The 23714-nt window shown below is 50.3% G+C and overlaps 1 protein-coding gene across 1 annotated transcript; it reads right to left on the bottom strand.

Moving 5' to 3' along the window:
• Nucleotides 1-5865: 5865 nt before the first annotated feature.
• Nucleotides 5866-23613, bottom strand: YIPF3 (Yip1 domain family member 3). Its single transcript, XM_040351749.1, has 9 exons — nt 23483-23613; nt 22430-22648; nt 19264-19370; nt 18861-18906; nt 18676-18768; nt 13347-13478; nt 12766-12879; nt 12551-12674; nt 5866-6469 (listed from the first exon to the last, which is right to left on the bottom strand). Exons 1-9 carry the CDS (start codon nt 23540-23542, stop codon nt 6339-6341), a joined length of 1026 nt encoding a protein of 341 aa, XP_040207683.1. The 5' UTR covers nt 23543-23613; the 3' UTR covers nt 5866-6338.
• Between the last annotated feature and the right edge of the window lie 101 nt (nt 23614-23714).

Genomic DNA, 23714 nt, shown 5'->3' on the forward strand with positions numbered 1-23714 from the left:
CGAGGTACCGGGCGTGACGTCATAACGTCGCGCCCGGGCCTCCGACGGTCATAGAGATGACTGGTGACCATCTGGTCACCAGTCATCTCTATGCTTTCCAGCAGCGCCGACCTATTCGCTCTCCGGGCCCCCGATGGCACATATTTTTTCACTAGACAGGGACGGAGGTACGTGTTCCCTATTGGCCACGACCTCAATTAAAATCCCAACGATTTCTTCTTTAATGTTAGGAGGTGAATTCTAAATTTTATGGATAATAGAAGGGGAGAAAATGTCCAACTTTTCCATAAATGTTAAATGCTTTGAAGATGGATTTTTGGTTATCAAGACTTGTAACGGTACATAATTAGCTAGATTCAGGTAGGTGCTTTAAGGCGGCGTAGCGTATCATATTTACGCTACGCCGCCTTAAGTCAGAGAGGCAAGTACTGTATTCACAAAGCACTTGCCTCCTAATTCACGGCGGCGTAGCGTAAATGGGGCTGGCGTAAGCGCGCCTAATTCAAATGAGGATGGGGGGGCGTGTTTTATGTTAATGGTGACCCGACGTGATTGACGTTTTTTACAAACGGCGCATGCGCCATCCGTGTACATATCCCAGTGTGCATTGCTCCAAAGTACGCCGCAAGGACGTATTGGTTTCGACGTGAACGTAAATTACGTCCAGCCCCATTCACGGACGACTTACGCAAACAACGTAAAATTTTCAAATTTCGACGCGGGAACGACGGCCATACTTAACATTGGCTAGGCCAGCTATTTGTTGGAATAACTTTACGCCGGAAAAAGCCATACGTAAACGACGTAAAAAAAAAATGCGTACGTTCGTGAATCGGCGTCTCTGGTCATTTACATATTCTACGCCAAACTCAACGGAAGTGCCACCTAGCGGCCAGCAGGAAAATTGCACCCTAAGATACGACGGCGTAGGAGACTTACGCCGCTCGTATCTTAGACTAATTTAAGCGTATCGGGTTTCCAGAATACGCTTAAATTAACGCCGGCGTAGATTCAGAGTTACGACAGCGTATCTACTGATACGCCGGCGTAAACCTACCTGAATCTGGCTATCTGTCTCTTCTATAAATGTCTGTAACTTTGTACTGAGATATATCCTACATTCAAGACTGCTTAGAGCAGGGATCTCCAAACTGTGGCCCGAGGGCCAGATGCGGCCCTTTGCTAGCCTTTATCCGGCAGGGCTTTATTCCTCCCACTGATATGAGTCACTATTCCTCCCACTGACAGAGGGGCACTTTTTCTTCCACGGATACCAATGATGAGATACAATTACTCCTATTAATAGGGGCCCTACTCCTTATCCTACTGATCGCAAACTATGAGGCCATATTTATTCTCACCAATGCTGGGCCCGGGGCTTTTTCTGCCCCCGCTGGCCACAGTCCGGCCCTCCTAAAGGCTGAAAAACAGGGATTATTTACTAAAGCTGGAGATTGCAAAATCAGCCTCACAGCTGCAGAAAAACCAATCAGATTCTAACTTCAGATTGTTTAACCTCTTCCATACCGGGGGGGGCACTTATACACCTTCCCGCCCAGACCAATTTTTAGCTTTCAGCGCTGTTGCACTTTGAATGACAATTGCGCGGTCGTGCTACACTGTACCCAAACTAAATTGTTATCATTTTGTACCCACAAATTTAGCTTTCTTTTGGTGGTATTTGATCACCTCTGGGATATTTATTTTCTGCAAAAAAAAAAAAAAAAAATGACCGAAAATTTAGAAAAAAAAATGTTTTTTTTTTGTTTCTGTTATAAAACATTGTAAATGAGTATGTTTTCTCCTTCACTGCACTGACAGGCAGTGATAAGGCGGCACTGATGGGCACGGATGAGGTGGCACTGATGTGGTGGCATTGATAGGCACTAATATGCGGCACTGATGGGCTTGGATAGGCGGCACAGATAGGTGGCACTATCGTATGTGTTGTACTAATGGATGCCAATCAGTGCCAAACAATGCCTGCCAATCAGTGATGCCCATTGTGAGCACTGATTGGCATCCATTGCGGCACTGATTGGCATCCATTTTTTGTGTCATTGTCATCCCTGGTGGTCTAGGGTGGCATACATTTTTTTTTTGCATCCCTGGTGGTCCAGTGGGCATCCCTGATGGTCCAGTGGGCATTCCTGGTGGTCATCCTCGGGGGGGCTGTGCTGATAATTTCGATCAGCACAAACCCCCCCTGTCACAGGAGCAGCCGATCGTCTCTCCTCTACTCGCGTCTGACAGACGCGAGTGAGGAAAAGCCGATCACCGGCTTTTCCTGTTTACATCGTGATCAGCTGTGATTGGACACGGCTGATTATGTGGTAAAGAGTCTTCGTGAGAGACACTTTACCTAGATCGGTGTTGCGGGGTGTCAGACTGACACCCTGCAACAACGATCGCCACGATGCGCGCCCCCGGGGGCGCGCAGCGGCTCAGAATCCTGAGGACGTCATATGACGTCCACTCAGGATTCTACAACCACTTTGCCGACGTCAATTTGTCATTGGCGGGCGGCAAGTGGTTAATTCAGCTTTGGCAATAAAACCTGGAAGCGGATTGGTTTCTATGCAGAAGTGAGACCGATTTTGCACTTTCCAGCTTTAGTAAGTGACATCTACCTGAAGTTTTGGGAGGTGGTAATAGCGGGTTCTATTTATGGCTGACCCTGCATCATGTCCACCCAATCAGGATTCAGCTTTCCTGTCTGCAGGATTCAGCTTTCCTGTCTGATTGGCCGTTGATGGTTACGGTCCTTTGCACTGCGTCTATTGGTAGGTTTACACTACAATACTTATTTCCCGGAATGGGATGGAGCCGGACCAATAAAGGAACCCACATATTATTAGGCAGAAAGTGACTTCTGGGTGCAGTGCTGGTTCTGGGGCCCAGTAGAACGTACAGGGACCCGACTTTCCTAGAACCAGCACAGGGCAATGGGAGCCATCCTGACAGGTAGAGGTGAAGAGGGTGACACCAAGGAGGCAGGACATGTATATGGAGGGAAGTCGGAGATGTAAATCACAGATCCGGCAGAGAAAACCTACATAATGGATGTTTTTCAGTGTTTTGGAAATACGCCGCTGACTTTTCCCAATTCCCAGACTCTGTACACCCCTCAGACCCCCCCACCCACATGGAACACAAGCTTAGGAAGGAGAACAAGATGGTTGTGCTCCACGGAAAGTTCAAATATTGGAAACTTTATTGCTTTGTACCTGCCAGCAAAGAGTCCCTGCCTGGGACCTCCTACTATGACAACATTAATGTGATGGAACATGTCAGAGGAGGTGGTTCAAGCCAGGGACACTTTGCTGGTTTGTCCGGAACAGTGGTTTCCAGTATTTGAACTTTCCTGGCTTCTTTTTCACCTTCTTAGACCCATGAGATCTATGGGGCATAAGACGAGCTCATGCCAGGGTTCAGCACCCCGGTCTGTAGGAGAATGACTTAGGATTTTGGAGAAGAGCCCTTTACTTTGATTTGTCTAATCATCTCTCCACCCACGGGCGCGTCGGCCGACCAGGCCCCTTCACCAACGGGCGCGTCAGCCGACCAGGCCCCCTCACCCACGGGCGCGTCAGCCGACCAGGCCCCTCCACCCACGGGCGCGTCAGCCGACCAGGCCCCTCCACCCACGGGCGCGTCAGCCGACCAGGCCCCTCCACCCACGGGCGCGTCAGCCGACCAGGCCCCTTCACCCACGGGCGCGTCAGCCGACCAGGCCCCTCCACCCATGGGCGCGTCAGCCGACCAGGCCCCTTCACCCACGGGCGCGTCAGCCGACCAGGCCCCTCCACCCACGGGCGCGTCAGCCGACCAGGCCCCTTCACCCACGGGCGTGTCAGCCGACCAGGCCCCTCCACCCACGGGCGCCTCAGCCGACCAGGCCCCTACACCCACGGGCGCGTCAGCCGACCAGGCCCCTTCACCCACGGGCACGTCAGCCGACCAGGCCCCTTTATCCCACGGGCGCGTCAGCCGACCAGGCCCCTTTATCCCACGGGCGCGTCAGCCGACCAGGCCCCTTCACCCACGGGCGCGTCAGCCGACCAGGCCCCTTCACCCACGGGCGCGTCAGCCGACCAGGCCCCCTAACCCACGGGAGCGTCAGCCGACCAGGCCCCTTTACCCACGGGCGCGTCAGCCGACCAGGCCCCTCCACCCACAGGCGCGTCAGCCGACCAGGCCCCTCCACCCACAGGCGCCTCAGCCGACCAGGCCCCTCCACCCACGGGCGCGTCAGCCGACCAGGCCCCTTCACCCACGGGCGCGTCAGCCGACCAGGCCCCTTCACCCACGGGCGCGTCAGCCGACCAGGCCCCTTCACCCACGGGTGCGTCAGCCGACCAGGCCCCTTCACCCACGGGTGCGTCAGCCGACCAGGCCCCTTCACCCACGGGCGCGTCAGCCGACCAGGCCCCCTAACCCACGGGCGCGTTAGCCGACCAGGCCCCCTATCCCACGGGCGCATCAGCCGACCAGGCCCCTTTACCTACGGGCGCGTCAGCTGACCAGGCCCCTCCACCCACGGGCACTTCGGGCCGCAAGGTTCCATCAACCCACAGGAGCGTTGGTCCCTTCACGCATGGGTGCGCCACCCAGGACCGTCCACCCATGGGCACGTCGATTGGGCCTCTCCACCCACAGGCACGTTGATCGGGTCTCTCCACCCATGGGCACGTTGATCAGGTCTCTCCACCCATAGGCACGTATTGGCCGGGTCCCTTCACCTCATATATTAATGTATGTGATAAAATCCTTTGTTCCATTTCAGTGGCGTTGCTCTCTGAATGCACTTCTGGTCTGCATGCACTGCAGAGTTTGCTGATTAGCATTTCTCCGGGAGGGTTTCCATATGACAGTGGCCTATGCCTGTGTAATGAAACGGTCATTTGTGGTCTCCATCTGAAGCCCATGTCATAGGGTGACAACGCAGGAGCACAACTGGGAGACGGGGACAGAGCGTTGTCACCCTAGAAGGGGTTGCTTGAACAAGGACCTTCATAGCAGGATCGCCCCAGAACTACTTATTAGAAGATTAAAAATGACTTTGAAAAGACATTGGGCCATATTCTGCTACTTTTTAGGCGGGCGGCGCGTAAGCCATTTACACTACGCCGCCCCAACCTACAGGAGCAAGTGCTGTATTCCCCAAACACTTGCTCCGTAGTTTGGGGCGGCGTAGTGTAATTGGTCCGGCGTATCCCCGCGTAACTCCAAGGCGGCGGCTTGTATTTAAATTAAGCGTGCCCCCGATTCGAACGAACTGCGCATGCGCCGGGCTTAAAATAGCCCAGTGCGCATGCTCCAGTTCTCGGCGGAAAACGTCAATGACGCCGACGTGTGCGTCATTGACGTAAAGTCGTATTCAAGAACGACTTAGGGAAACGACGTACCCGACGGGAAAAGACGACGCGGACCCGACGCCATACTTAACATGGCCTACGTGGGACTGGCGTAAGGTTACCCCTAATATAGCAGGGGTAACCTTACACTTACGCAAACGACGGTTACGCGACGCGATTTTGTTTGTGAATCGGCGTATCAGGCTCATTTGCATAAACAAATGAGACCTGAACGTAAACACCACCTAGCGGCCGGCTGGGTAATTACATTTAAGATCCGACAGTGTAAGTGACTTACACATGTCGGATCTTAAGCGTATCTATGCGAAAATGATTCTAAGAATCACTCGCATAGATACGCGGGTCAAAAAAGAGAGATACGATGGAGTATCCTGAGATACTCCATCGTTACTATACTCAGAATATGGCCCATTAACAATGTATAATAGGAGCGAACTCCAGAATGAGGTCGGCCCTGATCCCTAGAGAAAGGAGAACTCAGGCGGGGGAGGGGTGTAACACTTCTCTATAATTTATTATGAAGCTTAAAATGATTGATGAAGACTTCATGAGACAATGAGAACCAACTATACAAAGAATTGGGAGGAATTCTGTACATGGGTGGAGACAGATTGCCCACCCAGATAGACAAAAGCTCCATAAAACCGCTTACCCTGGAAACTCGACATCATCAACGCTCAGGCGGCTGGGGGAGGGGCTGTCCAAACTATCAGCATCATAAAATAAAATTAGTGGGGGGGGGGGTATTAGGTGACCCTTTGTAGAAAGAGAAAGGGGTATTTAACCCTTTACAAAGAGCAAGTCCAAAAGAAGAACCCAGCAAACCCAACTGGGCACCACCCAGAGGAATAAAACCTTGGAACCCTCATAGCATCCCCCAGAAGATATATGTGACCTGCAGGGGTCAGTCTTTGAGGAAGTCCTTTGTATCCGCAATACTTCCCGTCATGTGACCCGCGCTCAGCCGGACTGGGCGGGCACGGCCTGGAGGGTCGCGTTCAAAACGGAGTTGGTGCCCAAGGACAAATCACGAGCGACTCTCTGGAAAGGGGGTGGCATGTTGTTCTGTCCGTCCAGTGTGTCCAGGATACCTGTCAAGGAGAAGGGCACAGCGGGTGAGCGGGCACAGGAAATAGTACAAAGTAGGAATTATCGTTTCCCCGTCCTGTACCCTTAATGACTCCACCCAGAATACCAATAAAGCTCCCGAACTCGCATGTATAGGGCTCGTCCACACTCCCTATAAGCACAACAAATGACTGGCCCCATGCTAATGATAGCTACATTTTGTTAAAACTTTATTATTATGGACGCCTGGGATCTCCCCAAACTACGGCCCTCCAGGTGTTCAGGAACTACAATTCCCATCATGCCTAGTCATGTCTATGAATGTCAGTGCCTCATGGGATGTGTAGTTCTACAACAGCTGGAGGGCCGTAGTTTGAGGACCCCTGCCATTGAGATTTCTGGATCTCCACCCACAGCCGAGGCTTCTTTGTACAGTGGGGGACAGATAATTATTTCATCCCTGAAGATTTTGTAAGTTTGCACACTTACAAAGAAATGAAGGGTCTGTAATATTTATCATAGGTGTATTTTATATGATAGAGACAGAATATCAATCAAAATTCCAGAAAAAACACATATAACAAATGTTAGAAATGGAGTTGCAGTTCAGTGAGTAAAATAAGTATTTGACGTTTCTTGTAGTTGGTGATCAGGTCTCCACACATCTCAGGAGAGATTTTGGTCCCCTCTTCTTTACAGATCTTCTCTAAATCCTTAACCACTTAAGACCCGGACCTTTAGGAAGCTAACTGACAATTGCGCGGTCGTGTGATGTATCTCCCAAACAAAATTGGCGTCCTTTTTTTCCCACAAATAGAGCTTTCTTTTGGTGGTATTTGATCACCTCTGCGGTTTTTATTTTTTGCGCTATAAACAAAAATATAGCGACAATTTTGAAAAAAATTCAATATTTTTTACTTTTTTCTGTAATAAATATCCCCCAAAAATATATAAAAACTTTTTTTTGTGTTTCCTCAGTTTAGGCCGATACGTATTCTTCTACCTATTTTTGGTAAAAAAAAAAATCGCAATAAGCGTTTATCGGTTGGTTTGCGCAAAATTTATAGCGTTTACAAAATAGGGGATAGTTTTATTGCATTTTTATTAATTTTTTTTTTTTTTTTTTACTACTAATGACGGCGATCAGCAATTTTTTTTCGTGACTGCGACATTATGGCGGACACTTCGGACAATTTTGACACATTTTTGGGACCATTGTCATTTTCACAGCAAAAAATACATTCTTTATTGTAAAAATGACAATTGCAGTTTGGGAGTTAAAGCGGGGGTTCACCCAAAAAAAAATGTTTTAACATTAGATTCAGCCGAGTTGTCAGAATGACAATCGGCTGTTTTTTTTTTATTTTATCCCCCGTACATACCGATTTTCATCGCCGCTTCCGGGTATGTCTTCTGCGGGACTGGACGTTCCTAATTGATTGACAGGCTTCCGACCGTCGCATACAGCGCGTCACGAGTTTCCGAAAGAAGCCGAACGTCGGTGCGCAGGCGCTGTATAGAGCCAACTCGCAGTCTGGCTTCTTTCGGCAACTCGTGACGCGCAGTATGCGACGGTCGGAAGGATGTCAATCAATTAGGAATGCCCAGTCCCGCAGAAGACATACCAGGAAGCGGCGATGAAAATACGCTATGTACGGGGATAAAATAAAAAAAAAACAGCCGATTGTCATTCTGACAACTTGGCTGAATCTAATGTTAAAAAAAAATTCTGGGTTGATATGTCTCTATCATATAAAATACACCTATGATAAAAATTACAGACCCTTCATGTCCTTGTAAGTGGGAAAACTTACAAAATCTTCAGGGGATGAAATAATTATTTTTCCCCCACTGTACAAAGAAGCCTCGGCTGTGGGTGGAGATCCAGAAATCTCTATGGCTAACCACAAGGGGGCGCTGAAGGGGTTATGTGTGACCTCATATGTGTTAACAACTGTAGGGGGGTGTGGCTGTAGGTGTGACATCATCGATTGTGTATCCCTATAAAACTTTTTTATAGGGATTAAGGTCTGGAGACTGACTAGGCCACTCCATGAACTCAATGTGCTTCTTCTTGAGCCACTCCTTTGTTGCCTTGGCGGTATGTTTTGGGTCATTGTCATGCTGGAAGACCCATCCATGACCCATCTTCAGTGTTCTGGCTGAGGGAAGAAGGTTCATCATCCAAGAATTTACAATACATGACCCCGTCTATTGGCCCCTCAATGCAGCAAAGTCGGTGTGTACCTTTATCAGAGAAACACCCCAAAGCATCATCTTCCCACCTCCGTGCTTTACTGTAGGGATGGTGTTCTTAGGGTCATAGTCAGCATTTTTCATGTACAGTCATGCCAATGAACATCTAAATGATTCAGAGAAGAATTGGGAAAAAGTGCTGTGCTCAGATGAGACCAAAGTTTAGCTCTTTGGCAATAACTCGACTCGCTGTGTTTGGAGGAAGAAAAATGCTGACTGTGACCCCCAAGAACACCATCCCTACAGTCAGAGCACGGAGGTGGAAACATTATGCTTCGGGGCCGTTTCTCTCCTAAAGGTAAAGACCGACTTTGCCGCGTTAAGGGGCCAATAGACGGGGTCATGTATTGTAAAATCTCGGATGAGAACCTTCTTCCCTCAGCCAGAACACTGAAGATGGGTCATGGATGAGTCTTCCAGCATGACAATGACCCAAAACACACAGCCAAGGCAACAAAGGAGTGGCTCAATGAGCACATAAAGGTCATGGAGTGGCCTAGCCAGTATCCAGACCTTAATCCTATAGAAAATGTATGGAGGAGCTGAAACTTTGAGTTGCCAAGAAACCTTAACCACTTAAGCCCCGGACCAAAATGCAGCTAAAGGCCCAGGCCAGGTTTTGCGATTCGGCACTGCGTCGCTTTAAAGCGGGGGTTCACCCGAAAAACAAATTTTTAACATTAGATTGAGGCTAATTGTGGGAAGCACAATCGGGTGTTTTTTTTTAAAAATCAATGCAGTACTTACCGTTTTAGAGATAGATGTTGTCTGCCGCTTCCGGGTATGGTCTGCGGGACTGGGCGTTCCTATTTGATTGACAGCCTTCCGACCGTCGCATACAGCGCGTCACGAGTTGCCGAAAGTAGCCTAACGTCGGTGCGCAGGCGCCGTATAGAGCAGCACCGACGTACGGCTTCTTTCGGCAACTCGTGACGCGCTGTATGCGACGGTCGGAAGGCTGTCAATCAAATAGGAACGCCCAGTCCCGCAGACCATACCCGGAAGCGACGGAGAAGATCTCTCTCTAAAATGGTAAGTACTGCATTTAAAAAAAAAAAACACCCGATTGTGCTTCCCAGAATTAGCCACAATCTAATGTTAAAAAAAAAAATTTCGGATGAACCCCCGCTTTAACAGACAATTGCGCGGTCGTGCGACGTGGCTCTCAAACAAAATGGACATCCTTTTTTTCCCTCAAATAGAGCTTTCTTTTGGTGGTATTTGATCACCTCTGCGGTTTTTATTTTTTTGCGCTATAAACAAAAATAGAGCGACAATTTTTAAAAAAATGCAAAATTTTTTACTTTTTGCTATAATAAATATCCCCAAAAAATATATAAAAAAAATTTTTTTTCCTCAGTTTGGGCCGATACGTATTCTTCTACCTATTTTTGGTAGAAAAATAAAAAATCGCAATAAGCGTTTATCGGTTGGTTTGCACAAAATTTATAGCGTTTACAAAATAGGGGATAGTTTTATTGCATTTTTATTAATTATTTTTTTTTTTTACTACTAATGGCGGCGATCAGTGATTTTTTTCGCGACTGCGACATTACGGCGGACACTTCGGACAATTTTGACACATTTTTGGGACCATTGTCATTTTCACAGCAAAAAATGCATTTAAATTGCATTCTTTATTGTGAAAATGACAGTTGCAGTTTGGGAGTTAACAACAAGGGGCGCTGTAGGAGTTAGGGTTCACCTAGTGTGTGTTTACAACTGTAGGGGGGTGTGGCTGTAGGACTGACGTCATCGATTGTGTCTCCCCTATAAAGGGGATGACGCGATCGATGCAGCCGCCACGGGGAAGCCGTGTTTACACGCGGCTCTCCCCGTTCGCGGGACCCCAGCGGCGATCGGGTCCGGGGCTGGGTAGATGTAAAAGACGTGACGGTACATCCATCTGCCCAGCCGTGCCATTCTGCCGACGTATATCGTCGTGCGGCAGTCGTTAAAGGAGTTCTCCAAGCTAAAACTTTTAACCCCCGCTGTGCCCGGGCTGTAAAACTATACAAAATAAACTTTCACTTACCTGCCTACGATCCCCCGTTGTTCCGATATCGCCGTCCCGTTCTCCGGTCCCGGTCTCTTCCACTTCCTGCGGGTCGGTGACTCACAGTGCGCTCAGCCTATCAGCGGCCGCAGCAATGTCCCGTCGCGGCCGCTGATAGGCTGAGCGCACTGTGAGTCACCGACCCGCAGGAAGTGGAAGAGACCGGAGAACGGGACGGCGATATCGGAACAACGGGGGATCGTAGGCAGGTAAGTGAAAGTTTATTTTGTATAGTTTTACAGCCCGGGCACAGCGGGGGTTAAAAGTTTTAGCTTGGAGAACTCCCTTTAAGTGGTTAATGCATAGGATGCATTAAGGTGAAAAAAAATTTACCTTTACAATCTGAAAAAGAAGAGTGGAGACCAAAATCCCTCCTGAGATGTGTGGAGACCTGATCACCAACTACAAGAAACGTCTGACCTCTGTGCTTCCCAACAAGGGTTTCTCCACCGGAGTACTGAGTCATGTTTTACTTGGGGATCAAATACTTATTTTACTCACTGAACTGCATCTCAATTTATAACATTTGTATTGTGTGTTTTTCTGGATGTTTGGTTGATATTCTGTCTCTATCATATAAAATACACAGATGATAAACATTATAGACCCTTCATTTCTTTGTAAGTGGGCAAACTTACAAAATCCGCAGGGGATCAAATACTTATTTTCCCCCCACTGTAAATGTCCAGAACAATAACGTTTTACCAAAATGCTGCTGTGTACATCAGGTAGGGACAGTGGGGTAGATTCAGGTATCTCCGCCTAAAGTTACGGCGGCGCAGCGTAGTGTATTTACGCTACGCCTCCGCAACTTACAGGAGCAAGTGCTGTATACAGAAAGCACTTGCTCCGTAATTTGCGGCGGCGTAGCGTAAAAGGGGCCAGCATAAGCGCGCGTAATTCAAATGATCCGGTAGGGGGCGTGGATCATTTAAATTAGGCACGTTCCCGCGCCGAACATACTGCGCATGCGCCGTCCCTAAAATTTCCCGACGTGCATTGCGGTAAATGACGTCGCAAGGACGTCATTGGTTTCGACGTGAACGTAAATGGCGTCCAGCGCCATTCACGGACGACTTACGCAAGCGACGTAAAATTTTCAAATCGCGACGCGGGAACGACATCCATACTTAACATTGGCTGCGCCTCCTAATAGCAGGAGCAACGTTACGACGAAAACGAGTTACGCAAACAACGTAAAAAACTACCGCCGGGCGCACGTACGTTCGTGAATCGGCGTAAGTATGTAATTTGCATACTCTACGCTGACAACTATGGGAGCGCCACCTAGCGGCCAGCGTCAGAATGCACCCTAAGATACGACGGCGTAAGAGACTTATGCCAGTCGTATCTTAGGCTAAAGTCGGCGTATCTAGCTTTCTGAATACAGAAAGTAGATACGCCGGCGCAACTTAGCAATTACGCTGCGTATCTATGGATACGCCGGTGTAATTGCTCTCTGAATCTACCCCTGTGTCGCTGTGGTGCGTGAAATCCTGTGCTTGTATACTTTCCATCTGACAGCCAACTTGTCACGTTTTCATCTTTTAATGCACATTGTGGGATGTTAACAGTGTGCAGTGAAATTTCAGTACAGGCGTGGAGCCGGAAACAACTGTGCAAGATTGAAGCGAGGTACGGCGTTCATCTCTGAGATGAAGCCTGAACAAACTATCTTTCACATTTTCCTATGACAGGTCCACTTTAGGTGATAATCTCTACCCCAGCAGAAGCCATACTAGACCCCCCCCCCTGCCGACAGATGATGTCCATACATAGGAAGTCTCCTTACCTTCCACCACCTTGTGATAGGCGAAGTGCAGGTACAGGAGGAACAACATGTGCAGAGCCACTAATATGCCGCACAGGATCAGACGCTGTGTTTGACCGACTGTGCGAGACAGCAACACCGCCACCTGCAGGATGACAAGGGAACAGCGTCAAATTGAAGCACGGTAATAGGGAGTGGATATAAACTCCCCCCCCCCATGTGGGGAGATTCCTCACCATGCGCAGGGTAGACATGCCGCCGATCACCAACCAGAAGACGTAGAAGAGAGAGTGGAAGTGAATGTTGTAGGTGATGAGGAGGACAATGCAATGTCCGAAGAGGCCATAACCCTGCAAGAGAAGAGTGTCACATTGAGCGTCCTCTCTACCTTCATTTAATACAAAGACCAACCATAACACAGGTTCCCCAGAGCACTATGGCTTACCTAAGGAGACAGCATTAGGTGCCTGCTTTGAATCACAGTAACTGATTGAAACATCAGATGAAGCTGTACAGGGGAGGGTGTGGACTCACTGCACTAGTAGGGGGGGGGGGGGGAGTCACTTCTCAAGAGGGTGTCTCTGATCTGACTCATTCAATGTGTGTGCAAATTGCAGCTTGAGCTATTGAGCTCTGTAAACACTTGGCTTTTTCAACAGTGCAGCTACGAATATACAGGTGAAAAAGAGACCAGAACCCGGCCTGATGGTTGCATAGGAAAATACAAACTAATCATACCCAATGCTTTATATTTACCTAGCGCTGAAAATGCAGGCCCCTGGCTTGAATATTTTAATACTGGAATACGAGTACTCACCAGCAGGGAGAGGGTTTGAAGCATGGTGATCTGAGAGTTACACAAATAGGCAACAAAATAAATAAAGGATGAAACTCCAAGCCAATATCCGAAGCAAGTCCCGATGGCGGTGCCCATGAGTGTGCCCTCCACCTGTGTGTCAAAGAATAAACTCTTTATTATATCATTACACTCCATCTACAACCAAACTCTTCATCCTACACCACATCCTCCATCTACAACCAAACTCTCCATCCTACACCACATCCTCCATCTACAACCAAACTCTCCATCCTACACCACATCCTCCATCCTACACCACATCCTCCATCCTCCACCACATCCTCCATCTACAATCAAACTCTACATCCTACACCACATCCTCCATCCGCAACCAACTCTTCATCCAACACCACATCCTCCATCCGCAACCAACTCTTCATCCAACACCACATCCTCCATCCGCAACCAACTCTTCATCCAACACCACATCCTCCATCCTACACCACATCCTCCATCCTCCACCAAACTCTCCATCCTACACCACATCCTCCATCTACAACCAAACTCTCCATCCTACACCACATCCTCCATCCTCCACCACATCCTCCATCCTCCACCAAACTCTCCATCCTACACCACATCCTCCATCTACAATCAAACTCTCCATCCTACACCACATCCTCCATCCGCAACCAACTCTTCATCCAACACCACATCCTCCATCCGCAACCAACTCTTCATCCTACACCACATCCTCCATCCGCAACCAAACTCTCCATCCTACACCACATCCTCCATCTACAACCAAACTCTCCATCCTACACCACATCCTCCATCCGCAACCACATCCTCCATCAAACTCTCCATCCTACACCACATCCTCCATCTACAACCAAACTCTCCATCCTACACCACATCCTCCATCCTACACCACATCCTCCATCCTCCACCACATCCTCCATCCTCCACCACATCCTCCATCCTCCACCACATCCTCCATCTACAACCAAACTCTCCATCCTACACCACATCCTCCATCCTACACCACATCCTCCATCCTCCACCAAACTCTCCATCCTACACCACATCCTCCATCTACAACCAAACTCTCCATCCTACACCACATCCTCCATCCTACACCACATCCTCCATCCTCCAGCACATCCTCCATCCTCCACCAAACTCTCCATCCTACACCACATCCTCCATCTACAATCAAACTCTCCATCCTACACCACATCCTCCATCCGCAACCAACTCTTCATCCAACACCACATCCTCCATCCGCAACCAACTCTTCATCCAACACCACATCCTCCATCCGCAACCAAACTCTCCATCCTACACCACATCCTCCATCTACAACCAAACTCTCCATCCTACACCACATCCTCCATCCTCCACCAAACTCTCCATCCTACACCACATCCTCCATCTACAACCAAACTCTCCATCCTACACCACATCCTCCATCCTACACCACATCCTCCACCACATCCTCCATCCTCCACCAAACTCTCCATCCTACACCACATCCTCCATCTACAATCAAACTCTCCATCCTACACCACATCCTCCATCCGCAACCAACTCTTCATCCTACACCACATCCTCCATCCTACACCACATCCTCCATCCTACACCACATCCTCCATCCTCCACCACATCCTCCATCAAACTCTCCATCCTACACCACATCCTCCATCTACAACCAAACTCTCCATCCTACACCACATCCTCCATCCTACACCACATCCTCCATCCTCCACCAAACTCTCCATCCTACACCACATCCTCCATTTACAACCAAACTCTCCATCCTACACCACATCCTCCATCCTCCACCACATCCTCCATCCTCCACCAAACTCTCCATCCTACACCACATCCTCCATCTACAATCAAACTCTCCATCCTACACCACATCCTCCATCCGCAACCAACTCTTCATCCAACACCACATCCTCCATCCGCAACCAAACTCTCCATCCTACACCACATCCTCCATCTACAACCAAACTCTCCATCCTACACCACATCCTCCATCTACAACCAAACTCTCCATCCTACACCACATCCACCATCCTCCACCAAACTCTCCATCCTATACCACATCCTCCCATCTTCAACCAAAAACTATTCATCCTACACCACATCCTCCACCAAACTCTTCATCCTATACCGCATCCTCCATCTACAACCAAACTCTCCATCCTACACCACATCCTCCATCCACAACCAAACTCTCCATCCTACACCACATCCTCCATCTACAACCAAACTCTCCATCCTACACCACATCCTCCATCTGCAACCAAACTCTCCATCCTACACCACATCCTCCACCCCCAACCAAACTATTCATCCTATACCATATCCTCCATCCTCCACCAAACTCTTCATCCTACACCACATCCTTCATCTACAACCAAACTCTCCATCCTACATCCGCAACCAAACTCTTCATCCTATACCGCATGCTCCATCCTACACCACATCCTCCACCCCATCCTCCACCAAACTCTCCATCTTACACCACATCCTTCATCCGCAACCAAACTCTCCATCCTACACCACATCCTCCATCTACAACCAAACTCTTCATCCTATACCGCATGCTCCATCCTACACCACATCCTCCATCTTAAACCAAAAACTCTTCATCCTACACCACATCCTTCATCCTCCACCAAACTCTCCATCCACAACCAAACTCTCCATCCTATACCACATCCTCCATCCGCTACCAAACTCTCCATCCGCTACCAAACTCCCCAACCGCAACCAAACTCCCCAACCGCAACCAAACTCCCCAACCGCAACCAAACTCTCCATCCTATACCACATCCTCCATCCGCAACCAAACTCTCCATGCTACACCACACGCGCAACCAAACTCTCCACCCGCAACCAAACTCTCCAACACTTCATCCGAGACCAAACTCTCCATCCTATACCACATCCTCCATCCGCAACCAAACTATTCATCCTATACCACAGCCTCCATCCACAACCAAACTCTTCATCCTATACCACATCCTCCATCCGCAACCAAACTATTCATCCTATACCACAGCCTCCATCCACAACCAAACTCTTCATCCTATACCACATCCTCCATCCACAACCAAACTCTTCATCCTATACCACATCCTCCATCCGCAACCAAACTATTCATCCTATACCACAGCCTCCATCCACAACCAAACTCTTCATCCTATACCACATCCTCCATCCGCAACCAAACTATTCATCCTATACCACAGCCTCCATCCACAACCAAACTCTTCATCCTATACCACATCCTCCATCCGCAACCAAACTATTCATCCTATACCACAGCCTCCATCCGCAACCAAACTCTTCATCCTATACCACATCCTCTATCCGCAACCAAACTCTCCATGCGCAACCAAACTCTCCACCTGCAACCAAACTCTCCATCTTACACTACATCCTCCATCCACAACCAAACTCTTCATCCTACACCACATCCTCCATCCGCAACCAAACTCTTCATCCTACACCACATCCTCCATCCGCAACCAAACTCTTCATCCTACACCACATCCTCCATCCGCAACCAAACTCTTCATCATTTACCACATCCTCCATCTGCAACCAAATTCTCCATCCGCAACCAAACTCTCCGGGCCAGATTCAGATAGGTGAGCGGATCTTTAGATCCGCTCACCTATCTCATTTACGTTACGCCGCCGCAAGTTTTTGAGGCAAGTGCTTTATTCAGAAAGCACTTGCCTGTAAACTTGCGGTGGCGTATCGTAAATCCCCCGGCGGAATTCAAATTCCGCGGGTAGGGGGCGTGTAAAATTTTAATCAGGCGCGTCCCCGCGCCGAACGAACGGCGCATGCGCCGTGCGTCACATTTCCCAGCGTGCATTGCTCCAAATGACGTAGCAAGGACGTCATTGGTTTCGCCGTGAGCGTAACTTACGTCCAGCCCTTTTCTGAATCTACTTAAGCAAACAACGTCAAATTTCAAAATTCGACGTGGGAAACGACGGCCATACTTAACATAGGATACCCCTTCACATAGCAGGGGTAACTTTACGACGGAAAAAGCCGAACGCAAACGACGTAACAAAAATGCGCCGGGCGGTCGTTCGTTTCTGAATCGGCGGAAATCCTCATTTGCATATTCGCCGCGTAAAAAAAAAAGAAAGCGCCACCTAGCGGCCGGCCTGGAATTGCAGCCTAAGATCCGACGGTGTAAGACACTTACACCTGGCGGATCTTAGGAATATCTATGCGTAACTGATTCTCTGAATCAGTCGCATAGATACGACCGGCAGAACTCAGAGATACGACGGCGTATCAGAGGATACACCATCGTATCTCTTTCTGAATCTGCCCCTCCATCCGCAACCAAACTCTCCATCCGCAACCATCCTATACCACATCCTCCATCCGCAACCAAACTTTCCACCCGCAACCAAACTCTCCAACTCTTCATCCGCAACCAAACTCTTCATCCGCAACCAAACTCTTCATCCTATACCACAGGGTTATGCAATTAGCGGACCTCTAGCTACTGCAAAACTACAGTTCCCATCATGTCTCTGCCTCTGGGTGTCATGCTATGCAATATTCTCATACTACTAGCCAAACCCTTCATCCCGAACCTTACTGTACATCCTACACCTCACCTGTCATCCTATCCCAGGGATATGCAATTAGCGGACCTCCAGCTGTTGCCAAACTACAAGTCCCATGAGGCATAGCGAGACTCTGACAGCATCAAGAATGACACCCAGAGGCAGAGGCATGATGGGACTTGTAGTTTGGCAACAGCTGGAGGTCCGCGAATTGCTTATCCCTGTCCTATCCATTACCATACATTCCCTCTTCTACCAAACTCTCCATCCTATACAGTGACTGCCATCCTATTTCATACTTTTTCCCAACCATCTCTATATCCTATGTCGCATCAGCCTTTCCATCCCATACTGCATCCTATCCTTCATCCTGACAAATACTGCCCTTCCATAACCACATCCACCATCCCATCCCCAAACTTTCATCCTATAAAGGCATCCACCATTCTATCCAATACTGCCCCTTCCACCTTTTAGCATACTCTCCATTCTGTACTCCATCCACCACCCTGTCCCATACCACCCCCTCCACCCCCAACCAAATTATCTAGCCTATGCCACATGCACCATTCTTAGCCCATTCTTCATGGCGAAAACTACCCCCCAACCAGACTCTTCATCCTCAACCAGGTCCGCTATGCTATCCAATACCACACCCCTCATCCTAAACTGCACCTCATACACCATTTGATAATGCACCCCCCACCCCCAAATTGCTTTTGCCCCCTTACAATGACAGTTCCAGATGATTTCATGCCATGCAGCAGAATGGCCACCATGGTAAACACCAGCATAAGAGGTCCATACAGCTCTCCAGCGATTTTCTGCAGACAGAAGAGGGAGCCATGAGATCTTTTTACCCATCACTGAACCAGATCGGGGGGTAAATTAGTCATGATTGGGCGGTCATACACACCTGGGGGAAGCTGATCATCTTTACGGGGATCATCGACTCCAGCAACCTGGGGAGGGGGAAACAGGAAGAAATGTTATGCTGGTGAAAATGCAATGGGTCCTCAAAACACAGGAATATATGGTGGGGGGGGGGGGGGGGGACTCCTGGAGACAGCCAAAGAACATATTTATATTTCCCTAAATTACATGACAAGACAAATAACAAGAACTTTACACCTGATATTGTAAATAAAATGCTGAATACAGAAAATGCCTTTGTAGAGACCTGTGCAACTCCATAACTGTTCGCTGAAGTGTGCAGATAATCCTCCCTCCCTCTGAACAGTCCTCAGACCTTCCACTTATATCTGTACTGGAGGTCTAATCCTCTGCACTGTCACCACGCCATAGGGGGTCGCACTCACCTGTTCCGGACCTGTATGGGCTCCACATCAAAGTACGGGCGCAGGATGTCTATGTTGGCATAAAGATTAAAGGCTTTAGAGGCCTGCCGCTTCCCCGCCTGCCACATCTGAGGGAGAAAAAGACTGAGTGACCCCGACTGAGGAGACAGCAGGCAATACGAAGAGTGGGTGGGTTACCCGACCCCACACACAGAGGTCAGTCAGAAGTAAGGTCTGGATAGAGGGCAGAGGGTGAGGAGAAAAGGGTGCATGGTTTGGAAATGGAGAACAGCGGGGGAGGAGAAATGGGGTGGGTAACCCAGACTCAGAGGACAGCGGGTAAGGAAAAGTAGGGTGGATAACCAGAGACAGTGGGTGAAAAGTGGGGTGGGTAACCAAACACAGAAGATGGTGATGGAAGAGAAGAGGGGTGGGTAACCAGGCTGGGTAGACAGTGGGTGAGGAGAAGAGGGGTGTGTAACCAGGGCACAGTCGACAGTGGGTGAGGAAGAGCAGGGAGGGTAACCAGTGGATGAGGAGAAGAGGGGTGGGTAACCAAGCACAGTGGACAGTGGATGAGGAGAAGGGTGGGTAACCAGGACACAGAGGACAGTGGTTGAGGAGAAGAGGGGTGGATAACTAGGCCAGGTGGACAGTGGGTGAGGAGCAGTGGGCAGGATAACCAGGACAGTGGGTGAGGAGAAGAGGGGTGGGTAACCAGGCTGGGTGGACAATGGGTGAGAAGTAGGGTGGGTAACCAAGACACAAAGGACAGTGGGTGAGGAGAAAAGGGGTAGGTTACAAGGACACCGAGCACACTAGGTGCAGAGAAGTGGGGTGGGTAACCCAGACATGGAGGACAGTGGGTAAGGAGAAGAGGGGTGGGTAACCAGACATTGTGGACAGTGGGTGAGGAGAAGAGGGGTGGGTAACCAGGACACAGGTGAGTGGGGACAGTAGGTGAGAAGAAGAGGGATGGGTAATCAGACATGGTGGACAGTAAGTGAGGAGAAGAGTGGTGGGTAACCAGGACATGGAGGACAGTGGGTATGGATAAGAGGGGTGGGTAACCAGGCCGGGTGGACAGTGGGTGAGAAGAAGAGGGGTGGGTAACCAGACATGGTGGACAGTGGGCGAGGAGAAGAGAGGTGGGTAACCAGGACACAGAGGATAGTGGGTGAGGAGAAGAGGAGTGGGTAACCAGGACATGGTAGACAGTGGGTGAAAAGAAGAGGTGTGGGTAACCAGACATGGTGGACTGTGGATGAGGAGAAGTGGGGTGGGTAACCACACATGGTTGACAGTGGGTAAGGAGAATAGGGGTGGGTAACCAGACATTGTGGACAGTGGGCGAGGAGAAGAGGGGTGGGTAACCAGACATTGTGGACAGTGGGCGAGGAGAAGAGGGGTGGGTAACCAGACATTGTGGACAGTGGGCGAGGAGAAGAGAGGTGGGTAACCAGGACACAGAGGATAGTGGGTGAGGAGAAGAGGAGTGGGTAACCAGGACATGGTAGACAGTGGGTGAAAAGAAGAGGGGTGGGTAACCAGACATGGTGGACTGTGGATGAGGAGAAGTGGGGTGGGTAACCAGACATTGTGGACAGTGGGTGAGAAGAGAAGTGGGTAACCAGGACACGGTGGACAGTGGGTGAGAAGAAGAGAGGTGGTAACCAGACATTATGGACAGTGGGTGAGAAGAAGAGGGGTGGGTAACCATACATGGTGGACAGTGGGTGAGGAGAAGAGGGGTGGGTAACCAGGACACATTGGACTGTGGGTGAGGAGAAGAGGGGTGGGTAACCAGGACACATTGGACTGTGGGTGAGGAGAAGAGGGGTGGGTAACCAGACATTGTGGACAGTGGGTGAGGAGAAGAGGGGTGGGTAACCAGGACACATTGAACAGTGGGTGAGGAGAAGAGGGGTGGGTAACCAGACATTGTGGACAGTGGGTGAGGAGGAGAGGGTGGGTAACCAGACATTGTGGACAGTGGGTGAGGAGGAGAGGGTGGGTAACCAGACATTGTGGACAGTGGGTGAGGAGAAGAGGGGTGGGTAACCAGACATTGTGGACAGTGGGTGAGGAGAAGAGGGGTGGGTAACCAGACATTGTGGACAGTGGGTGAGGAGAAGAGGGGTGGGTAACCAGACATTGTGGACAGTGGGTGAGGAGAAGAGTGGTGGGTAACCAGGACACGTTTGGACTGTGGGTGAGGAGAAGAGGTGGGTAACCAGGATATGTTGGACTGTGGGTGAGAAGAGGGGTGGGTAATCAGATATGGTGGACCGGTTGGTGAGAAGTGGGGTAGGTAACCAGACATGGTGGACTGTGGGTGAGAAGAAGAGGGATGGGTAACCAGGACACGTTGGACAGTGGGTGAGGAGAAGAGGGGTAGGTAACCAGACATGGTGGACTGTGGGTGAGAAGAAGAGGGGTGGGTAACCAGGACACATTGGACAGTGGGTGAGAAGAGGGTGGGTAACCCAGACATGGAGGACAGTGGGTGAGGAGAAGAGGGGTGGGTAACCAGGACACGTTGGACAGTAGGTGAGGAGAAAAGGGGTGGGTAACCAGACATGGTGGACAGTGGGTGAGGAGAAGAGGGGTGGGTAACCAGGACACATTGGAGAGTGGGTGAGAAGAGAGGTGGGTAATCAGACATGGTGGACAGTGAGTGAGGAGAAGAGGGTGGGTAACCAGGACACATTGAACAGTAGGTGAGGAGAGAGGTGGGTAACCAGGATACGTTGGACTGTGGGTGAGATGAGGGGTGGGTAACCAGGACACATTGGACAGTGGGTGAGGAGAGAGGTGGGTAATCAGACATGGTGGACCGGTTGGTGAGAAGTGGGGTAGGTAACCAGACATGGTGGATAGTGGGTGAGAAGAAGAAGGGTGGGTAACCAGACATGGTGGACAGTGGGTGAGGAGAAGAGAGGTGGGTAATCAGACATGGTGGACCGGTTGGTGAGAAGAGGGGTGGGTAACCAGACATGGTGGACAGTGGGTGAGGAGAAGAGGGGTGGGTAACCAGGAGACATTGGACAGTGGGTGAGGAGAAGAGGGGTAGGTAACCAGGACACATTGGACAGTGGGTGAGAAGAGAGGTAGGTAACCAGACATGGTGGACAGTGGGTGAGGAGAAAAGGGGGTAGGTAACCAGGACACAGGAGCGGACACTTACCTCACCGGCCACTTGGCGCCCCAGCTGACCCTTTATCCCCTTCATGCCCAGGAACTCTCCGTCCTCATCGCCCTCCTCGGGGACGCCGTCCGCCTCGCCCTCACCCTCCTCCTCGTCGTCCTCCTTCATCCTCTGGTGGATCTCCCCCATGTCCTCAAAGCTGGAGCCAGACGTGTCATCCATGTTCTCCATGTCAATCACCGCAGCCCCACCCCCGCTCTGCAAGACAAAGAATACCCCCCCATCAGTGAGTGTGGAATGAAGGGATCGGGGGTGAGGGGGGTGTATTTGGGTGTATTATGGTGGTGGAGGGTCTTCTGAGGTATGGAGGGGGGGGGGGATAGTGTTGGGTGAGATCACTGACATGCCAGGAATAGGGGGGGATCAGTATGGGGGAGGGGATGAACATGAAGGGAGACCCCCCACTTGGAATAGCGGTGGGAAAAGGGGATCCCCCCATAGGTGGGCAGTAAGGGAGGGGGGCGGTGGAGGTGGGGTGGTATGTGAAGGCCCCCCCCAGGTGATGATGGGGTATTAGTTGGGCCCATTGTTGGGGATAGGGGGGGGGGCCCAGATTAGGAAGGAGACCCCCACTTGGTCAGGAATAGTGGTGGGAGGAGGGGGAGGTGGGGGGGGGGGTTTAGCGGAGGCAGGAAGTTGGGTGATATATGGAGAGGAGATCCCCCAGGTGGGGTGTCAGTATAAGTTGGGCCCATTGTTGGGGATAGGGGGGGGGCCAGATTTGGAAGGAGACCCCCACTTGGTCAGGAATAGTGGTGGGAGGAGGGGGAGGTGGGCAGTGTGGGGGGGCTTAGTGGAGGCAGGAAGTTGGGTGAAATATGGAGAGGAGACCCCCCAGGTGGGGTGTCAGTATAAGTTGGGCCCATTGTTGGGGAGGGGGGGTCCCAGATATGGAAGTTGACCCCTGGAGGTGGGGCTGGTATTGAGGCATTATATCTATGGAGGGGTTGGGGGGGGGATCTCCTGTATTGAGAGGGGGGGGGGGCAATAATGGGGACAGTGATGCGGGAGGGGCCGGTAATTGGGGGCCACCTGCACATCGTCCTGGAAGCCCCCCCAGTCTGGGAGGTTCCTGCCCCCCGGAGCCGCCATTCTGCCCCTCTAGGGGTATCTGCGATCCTCTTCCTGACACCCGGAAGTAAACAGGATACGTGGAGGGGCGGAGTTGTAAGCTGAATCTCCCCGGTGACTTGTTTAGGGGGCGGGTCCGGACGGCCATCTTGCTGGAGGCAGGCTGTTAAATTGGTAGGCGGGAGTTGGTCGC

This window comes from Rana temporaria, chromosome 4 (genome assembly GCF_905171775.1).
Source record: "Rana temporaria chromosome 4, aRanTem1.1, whole genome shotgun sequence".
Classification (NCBI taxonomy): domain Eukaryota; kingdom Metazoa; phylum Chordata; class Amphibia; order Anura; family Ranidae; genus Rana; species Rana temporaria.